We start from the raw sequence: 9,359 nt of genomic DNA on the forward strand, positions 1-9,359 counted from the left end.
GCTGCACCTTTCGATTCGATTTGCTGCAGAGCGACAATAGGAAAGTATTGAGAGCCGTGCATCATCCGGGAACCTTGAGAGTTTATGTAAATGGTTCTGCCAACACGGAAAGGCAACCATACACTATGGACGCTGGAAACACCACCACTGCATACCAAGACCCAGGCACCGGAATTAGCAAAGGCATTCCAATAAAATAAAGTCCCGTTCCTCCCCAGCACCTGCAAGAGCAAACAACAGCAAAATAAGTTTGAATCTTTACTTGAACAGATCCTCATGCTAGCCCCCTCCCCCCAAAAAATATCAGGTTGTGAATTGCGTTGATGTTTGTTTTCTAACTGTACATTAGGATCACAAATGTGTAAGCACGATTTTACACCAGAGAGCACCCCCACCCCGCCGCCACCACCGCCCCGGTTTTGGCTTCTGCTTCTGGCATCTGCTTCAGAAATATGTTCTGTTTTTCCTTGCTAACAATTAGCAACAGGTCTGCAGAGTATTTTTTTTTTTTAACTTGGTTTGCTTTAGTCTCCGGAATAACTTAACATTAAACAGAATCTTCAGCAATGGACCTCATCTTTTCAAAGGAACTGGAAGTAATGCCCAATTGCAAACGTCACAGAGACTGAACGAGCCCCCAGTTACTCATGCTGGATCGCAGCGACTTTGGAAAACCTTCGCTGTTTCCGGGTTTCCCATCCCCAGGGGCTCCCCTACAAACACTGGGAAACAGATCTACAGGTGGAGGTGAGCAATGCTGCTGGACCTAACATGGCATATGGAAGGCAGGCAGCATCACTTACTCAAGACACGAGACTGTCTGCCCTTGACCCCTTTCCTGTCAGGCCTCCCCAGGGCCCCAGCTTTTCCACAGCTAGTGTCCCATGAACCCTCAAAGGATGCTGAGGCCCAGAAAGGGCAGGGAGAAGTAGGCAGTGGTGACCCACAGCGTGACCGTCGGCGCCTCTAGCTGTGCGGGGGGGCGGGGGGGGCTGGGAGGGTACTCGCGGCTGAACTGCCTGCAGTTTCCGCAGCCTCGGTTCCAAAAGATGGAGACAGCGCTGGTGTCTACGAGGACCCGAGAACCCGGAGCGAGGGTTTGAATCTGCTAAGTGCAATTCAGGTCTAGGTCTGCAGAGAGGCCGGGGAGGACATCTTGAAGGCGACCACTAGAAAGAAGAAGGGCCCAGCTGAGAGCAGTGCCACCAGAGCGCGGCGAAGAGCGCTTGGAGGCCGACCTGCGCTCGCAGCGGGAGACAGATCGACCAGCAACGCTCGACGCCGAGTGCGGTCACGTGCGGTAGCGTGACGTAGATGCAGACCTTGACCAAGCAGAGAGGCAGGCGGTAGAGAAGCGGCTAGAACGTCCAGAGTCTCTAGTGCCAGGAGCGGTACAGGTAGAACGCGAGCCTCAGCGGAATAAACAGATCGGACACCGCCACGCCCCCAGGTACAGGTTGGTGGTCCGCGTGTCACCGTAGTGCCCGATCAGCAGCCCGGTCACCACGTCACCACTCACACCCAGGGCGAATGGGCCTTGGTACACCGAGGTCACCTGCACCAGCGCTCGGAAAGCAATTCTTAGCAGTGATGCTCATCACAGGGTCGCAGCGCGCCCCACATTGGTTCCCTCTGCGCCTCCGGGCTGTCGCTGAAGTTCCAGGGCATGCCCGTGGGCTGCCTAAGAAGGGAACCCGCACTCAACACTTGTAACCGCAGCAAATGTACCTGGAGGGATGGTGGGTTCGCTTCGGGTCCGCCTGAGTGCAGTGGCCTGCGAGCAGTCTCGGCCTCCCAGGTGGGCAGCCTCCGACCAGAGCAGTTGTTGTCTCCCAGTCCCTAAGTATTGCGGGACACGCCTTCGTGACCCTGGCCACATCTCAGGAACCATGAGGGGTCTTCTGAGAGGCTAAGCCCAGAGGCTGCGTCCTGAAAGTGGGGGAGTGCTCCTATTTTCAGAAAGCCACAATCCTAACTAGAAGGAAGTCCAGACACGCATTGCAGCCCTTTCCCGGTCTAGTTAATTGATCCTGCGACAGAGCTGCTACCTGACTGTGAACGGGTCTCACATCTGGTCTCTGCACAGTTTTTACATCTCTGTAAGTTTCCTGGTGACGGTGGAGAAACCAAATTATGGATCCCTCAAATCCACAAACAGAAACATAAAAAAGAAAACCTCATCGCTAAGAACTGCGGTATGTGTACACTTTAGTGCTTTCACACCCTATGAGTTTTAAAACTAAAACAACACACAACCATACCACACACTTGAAAGAACAAAAATGTAGGGAAAGCTGAAAACCGGAAGTATTATGAGTCTGCTGCTTGCAGTCTCTGACCATAGCTGAGGCTTCCTATCGGGCTCTGTGCTTTCAGTTTACTCGGGCATGCGCATGTGCAAAGCAATAGTCCGTCTAAGGCTCACTAGAATTTGGATGACCAGCTCAGCTCCTTATCTCTTCCATCACCCTCTCCTACCCTCTTCCATCCTTTCTCTTCGTGAACAAACTCCGTTCTAGCAAAGCTTTTCATTCATTCTGTTGTGATTTCAAATTTCAATCTGGGGGCTGGTGAGATGCTCAGAAGTCAGGCCTGGAGATCTGCGTTCTATCTCCCACATTCCACCTGGTGGAAGAGAGAACAGGTGCTTGCAAGTTGTCTCTCGGCATCCATTGTTCCGGTACATATGTGTATACATATTCAAAAGTCAATGTCAAAAATTAAAAATTAAGTCACTGGTTTTTTTCGATAAATAAATGTAAAAAAATATAATAAAAAGTTTCAGCCTCGCCTCCCAAGTTCCTCCTTCTCTTTTGGACCTGAAATTTGGGACAAACATCTGCCATTCTCTCATAAATGCAAGAAGCATGGGCGCTATGAGGGATGCTTGCTATCATTCTTTCTTGCTGTTCTAAAACCTGCCTCTGCCTAACCGCACCAGACCCTGCCTTCTCCAACCCTGTCTCTCACCTTCATTCCCTGAGGCTCAGATGCTTCACCACCTCCAGTGAGCACAGTTCCAGGACAAAACACACCTCACCTACGATCTTGGCCCTTTGGACAGCTGACTTCATTTCTGTAAATGACCAGAGAGGCTCTTTACCCCAACTCCTGCAGACTGAACTTATCACTTACCTAAGGATTCAGGAACACATCTCTACCTTGCCAGCTCTTCCTCCCTATGTTTGCCTGATCCTTGTAACTCGCTTTTCCCCATGGGTATTCCTGTAATCCTTTACCCTGTTGGGTTCTTTTGTCTTTCCTTGTCTCTCATTTGCCTCAGGGCCCGGCTTCTTCCCCCGCCCAAACTAAATTCCCTGGGTGGTGACACCCTGAGTGTTCTTGTTCTTATCCTCGCTGGCTGCCTTCACAGTTCCACCCAGAGCACAGCTTCCTCTCTGGTTGAACTGTGCTTAGCCAACTCCACGTGTGCTTCCACTTCATTGCTGTTCACTGAAAATGCATAGCTTTAGCAGGATTTAGCTCAGTGGCTCTCAACCTGTGGGCTGAGACTCCTTTTGCGGGGCGGGTGGGCCCGCTGTTAAATAATACTTTCACAAGGGTCACATATTTACATTAGAATTCACTTTTTAAAAATTTTTATTTATTTATTTATTTTCAAGACAGGTTCCTCTGTGCAGCTCTGGCCGTCCTGGAACTCACTTTGCAGACCAGGCTGGACTCAAACTCAGAGAGGTCCACTTGCCTCTGCTTCCCAGGTGGTGAGATTAAAAGTGTTCACCACCCATCTAGCTACATACATAATTGCAATTTGTAACAGTAGCAAAATTACAGCAATGAAGTAGCAACAAAAATCATTTTATGGTTGGGTCAGGCCTGGAGATCTGCATTCCATCCCCAGGGGCACTCTATAAAGATCAGTTTACAGCCTGCCGGCTGGCATGTCTCCTTACCACTGCCCTTAAGACAGTGAACTATAAGAAACTTCAAGAAATTGTTCAAGACAGACAGGAAAATCTCACTTCCTAGACCTCCTCACAAGACCCTCTTACAATATACTAACCTAGACCCTGACCAGAAGGCAGACAACTCCTTATGGCCTGTTTCTTTCCCCAGACCTTTCCTGACATCAGGACCACACTTAAGCGTTTGGAGGGAGGACCCCTAACCCCACAGGTAGAAGTCCGAGTGGTGGCCTTTAAGGTGTACCATGAAAGAGATGAAAAAGCTCATAAACAAAAATGCCAAAAAAGGCCACCCAACCAGCCTCAATGACTGTCCCTGGGGCTTGAGAACCACCAGGTCACTGCTTCAAATGTAGTCAGCAAGGTCACTGGACCTTGGCTTGCCCTAATCCCCATGGGCCCCCTGGACCATATCCAAAGTGCAATCCAGAGGGACCTTGGTCAGTTGATTGCCCCCATGTACCTCATGGCATGGGAACATCAAATATAGACTGCCCTCCAGCCGACCTTCTAGGCCTGGTCATGGACAACTGAAGGGACCTAGGCTTTCTTGACCCAACTACCATCGTCTCTGACAGGGAGCCCTGGGTAGACATTATAGTATCAGGGAGTCCATGTTCTTCCTCCTGGACACCAGTGCCACATACTTGGTCCTGAGGGAATTTTTACCCTCCCTCCTTCTCATCTCCCTATTGTTGGGATAGAGGGACAGCCTTACCTACCTCATCAGACCCCACCACTCAATTGCATTTCAGGGGCATTCTTCTTGCTCATTCATTTGCAGTTGTGCTAACCTGCCCTGTGCCTTTACTGGAAAGGGATCTTTAAGTCAAAGTAGGAGCTGCTATTTATGTTGTTCCCCACACCCACCTGACCCCAGACTTGCCAGCATCTCCTCTCCTCCTCCTCCTAGCTACTCACTCTACTGGTTCCAACATGTCATTTCCTCTGCCAGTCTCCCAGGTGGACCCCAAGTCTGGGATACCCCAAAACCCTCTGTTGCTAGACACCATTTCCCCACTGTCATTCAATTAGAGGACCCAATATGGTACATTACCCAAGCCCAGTACCCACTTCCAATCCAGAGCCTTAGGGGACTTAAACCTATCTCTCTAACCTCCTAGGGAAAAAAATCTACTTCATCCTACAGCCTCTCTTTTAACACCCCTGATGTGAGAGTCCCCTCTGTAGGCTATGAATATGCTTTATTACCATTGGTTAGTAAATAATCTTTGGGCCTATGACAGGGCAAGGTGGGAATTCCAAGCAGAGATAGAGGATAAAAGTAGATGGAGTTGAGAAGATGCCATGTAGCTGCTGAAGGAAGAAATTGCCAGCTGCCAGCCAGAACCTTACCAGTCGGCCACATTCTTGTAGTGATATACAAATTAATAGAAATGGGCTGACAAGATATGAGTTAGCTAAAAATATGCCTAAGTTAGTGGATAAACAGTGTTGTAATTAATATAGTTTCTGTGTTATTATTTGAGTGTCGGCAGCCAGGAAATAAATGAGAAGCCTCCATCTACAAAATGGCACCCAACATAGGGGCAAAAATTTCCACTTAAAGTCTAAGAAAGCTTTTTTAAAAAAGGTTTCTAGACCCACAAAAATGGGAGCCAAGAAGTTTTTTGGTAACATATTTTCAGATAGGCTCTGTTTGCTTGGCAGCAAGCAGACACGTGGTTTCTTTGAAAGAGGACTTCCTGACTCAGCATTGGCAGTGAAGGCCGTGTGGCTTCTTTAGGGGAGGGCATCCTGGTTTGTGCTGGCACAAATAGCTCTGGCTTTTTTGGTAGGTCCTGCACTTAAATGGGGTCTATGTGATGCGTGTTACAATTTGCTTAATGGAGACATAGACTCATTGCCTCCCTGGAGTTGGGGCAGAGAGAATGACTTGCAGAGTTGGCAGTAAACATGCCTCCACCTTGTTAGACTGGGCAGAGCAAGCAGGTGGGACCATGGAGTTGGTCCTAGTCACGCCTGTTAAGCATTTAAAAAAAAATGTGCTCCTGGTCAAAAAATAATTACAGATGCGCAATAAGGACAAATTCAGATAAAAAAAGATCCCCAAATGTGTCACAGTATTGAATAAATGTATGTAAACTTGGGGGAGAGAGGGAAAAGAGTATAGACAGTTATAAAAAACAGTAAAGTTTTTAAAGGACAGAGTACAGACAGTCATAAAAGAGTAAAGAAAGCCACATAAAGATGGAAAATACACAGTCTGGATTATATATATTATTGTTTTCTTTGAACTTTTTGACTGTGAATGAGCTAAATACAGAGAGACATTTAATTGTACAGGCTACTAAGCTAAACCAACATATATATTTTAAAGGTAACTTGACTTCAAAATTTGGGTCTAAGGATATGTTGCTTTGAAAAAGAGGTTCTCCTTTTGTTTCCACAGAGGATAGAAAGCTGTGGATTCCTTACCTGCTAATGTGATTTGATGGGCCAAGACCCCCCCCACCAAAAGGTCTTTGTGAATCTCCCAAAGTACTTCACCCAACAAAAAGCAGGACGCAGTTTGTAGAGAACTAGACCCAAATTCCCAAATATTGTTTATAAACGTTTGTTTACATATAAAGGGGGTATAATATAGAGATAAATACTGTGCATTGGCATGGATCTTGGTCAATTGATACAAATTTAAGCTCAATTTTGTTATATTATTTCTGCTCATGTTTAAGGTTATTGTGTTTATGCAGCTCATTTAAAAATGTAATGTAGAGAAAAGAAATACAGATTAATAGTCATTTATAATAGTCAAACCTGTAGTCATGTTAGTCAGGTTTTCCAGATGTATAGAGATATATTTCAGATAGATAGGCATTCTTCAAACCTTTCAAGAATACGGTGTTTCAAAGGTTTTAAGAACTTAGGGTTTTTCATGACAATGAGACACCTCTGCTCCTGGCAGCACCAATCTACTTCAACAGGATGATGGGCATCGAAGAGGCTCCTTATGGAGTTTGTTAGGCCGTTGTCAGACTAGGATGTCCTGATTACAAGACCTAGTGCATACTATTAGAGCCCTCGCATATTTTAACTCAATCTTTAATGGCTTAGAGTAACAAGCCTCTTGGTATCTGCCTAAGAGCCAGAAAGGCTGGGGCTGCCCAGTGCATTGGTAAGGCCAATGAGCACTGTGGCCTCCTGCTGGGCGCATATTAACATTAGCAGCTATAGGGAGAGCTAAGCAGAGCCGGAGTCTGCTGGAAGTCTTCCAGAAACTAGATTAGGAGGACAGGTGAGAAAGGCTTTGGGGGAATGTCTACAACTTGAATTTTACAGATGACTTCATAGGTTTGGCCTCTTCTCCACAGAAGGGCAGTTATCTGAGGCAGCCATGGAAATGTGAACAGCCACACACAGCAATGGACACATTTTGTAACACATCTGCTACTTGTATGTGGAGTCCTGTGGTTAGAACCCACAGCCTTGCACACACTACGCTGGGGTTTTACTACTGAGCTAGGCTATCTCCAGCCCGCATTTCCTAACATTTAACAAACCAGATCTGGGAAATTTTACGTTAGGTTTCCCATTTTCAGTATGACTTGTAAAGCAGGAAAGGTAGGGCAGGTCTGGAGCTGGTGTCCACAGTGTGCACTCACAGCTCTCCCTACTCTCAGGCAGCCACTGTCTTCTCACCCAGCCTCTTATTTCCTAGACTCCAGGTGTCAAGAAATGGCTTGTGTGTGTGAATCACACACACTGATTCTTGTATGTGCTGCTCAAGACAACTCGCCGAGGCAGTTCTCCTGCCATGTGGGGTTGCAGGGATGCTCTCAAGTCCACAGGCTTGCCTGCCAGTGCCTTCAACTACTGGGTGATCTTACTAGTCACAGAAAAGGCATCTTAAGCAAAGCTGGCTTAGGAAGAGGAACCTGGCAGGGTGACCCAGAACTCGCTTCTCGGTTAACAAACCTCTAGGATGTGACCATCACATGGATCTGGGCTCAGGTGTCTCCTGGTTTCTCTGCATAGCAGAGATAGGACAAATGCAGGTGAGATCCATTGATGGCACAGCTTCCTGTCACTCTGCAGGGGACGCTGATCTCAGCTACTCCTGGGGAACAGAGGCAGGCTCAGTGTGGCCAGGGGTGAGCTTACCCTTTAAACCATGAGATGAAAAGCTGCCATTGCAACATCTAAACACCCGAAGGTTCATCCGTAAATGCTGTCTCATGACCACAACTGTGTGGTTTTTTTTTTTCCTGCGTTGTTTCTAAGACCACCAGGGAACAATTGGGCATGTTGGTGCACATATACAATTCCAACACTTAGTAGATGGAGACAGGACTGGAGTTCAAGGCCATCCTGGGCTACATGATAGATAATCCTGACTTTAAAAGCAGAAACATAAAGAACATATGTGAGAAAATGATGACCTAGACAAAAGGATTATAACATGACAGACATCACCTTTTCAGATGGTAGAGAATCAGGGGTTTTAAGCCAGTTTTGTGTGCTTGTCTCCTTGGACCACCACACGTGAGGCCTCTCTAGTTCTTCTTCATCTGCTTCACATTAGTGGAAAGGTACTTGTGTTAGAAGCTAAGCCCTGGAAAGCTCAGGCGTATGTATAAAAATCTCCTCACCCGATGTATAAAAAGCCAGACAGAGGCAGCAGGTGCAGTGTTGTGCGGGACTCTGATGCCCTCCACAAGGATGTTCTCGTCCGTGTTTGCTACTGTGGAGTGATGGCTCTGATCCCTTTGCTCACCCTAGATGTGAAGCTTCACTGCGGCACCATGCACATGGCACAGTGGCAATCAGAGATTCGCTAAAATAGCAATGAAGTCCGGAGGAGGCCTGTGGGACTGAGTGTTTTCAGTGGAGTAGACCCAGAGGCATCAGTGACAGGGAGGCTCTGGGCTTCTGGTGGTGGAGAAATGTTAACAGATGAGGAATTTGGGGTCAGGGATTTTATTCCTCCTGGGCAAAGTTTTTCTTTTCTTTAGAGTCTTGCTGTCCGGCATGGCATTTAACTCCTAGGCTGAAATATCCTCCTGCCTCTGTCTCTCAGGAGATGGGACTAGAATTTTCTTCTTTTCTTTCCAATGGGAAGTTTATACCAGAATCAGCTTTTACGTAATGTGAACAAGACATTTAAGGAATTGCACAAGATGAATTCATTAGGACGAAGCTTTTAAATTCTTTTATTTTGAGGCAGGGTCTCCCTACGTAGCCCTGGCTGGCCTAGAACTCACAGACCAGACCCACTTGCACCTGCCTCCTGAGCACTGGGGCAAAGCTTCTAATTCGTTCTCCAGTCTACTGGAATAATGAGTATGTGTTCGCGCAGGCTGCAGCTCAATACCATGGGGAAACTGTTGAGAGCCCCTTGGGAGGGAGGAGATAGTTCACTTTCTTACACAAGCAGCCAATGATGAACTGTTTATGAATAAAAAAAACCATATC

The 9,359-nt window shown here is 47.1% G+C and overlaps 1 protein-coding gene across 1 annotated transcript; it reads right to left on the bottom strand.

The window, feature by feature from the left end:
• Window positions 1-874: 874 nt before the first annotated feature.
• Window positions 875-1,668, bottom strand: Mlnr (motilin receptor). The gene is given in 5 exon segments (XM_048422097.3): window positions 875-1,017; window positions 1,020-1,205; window positions 1,208-1,444; window positions 1,447-1,584; window positions 1,587-1,668. Coding segments are annotated over 5 exon segments (786 nt in total).
• Window positions 1,669-9,359: the final 7,691 nt, after the last annotated feature.

The sequence above is a fragment of the Myodes glareolus genome, chromosome 12 (assembly GCF_982192425.1).
Source record: "Myodes glareolus chromosome 12, mMyoGla1.1, whole genome shotgun sequence".
Taxonomy (NCBI): Eukaryota; Metazoa; Chordata; class Mammalia; order Rodentia; family Cricetidae; genus Myodes; species Myodes glareolus.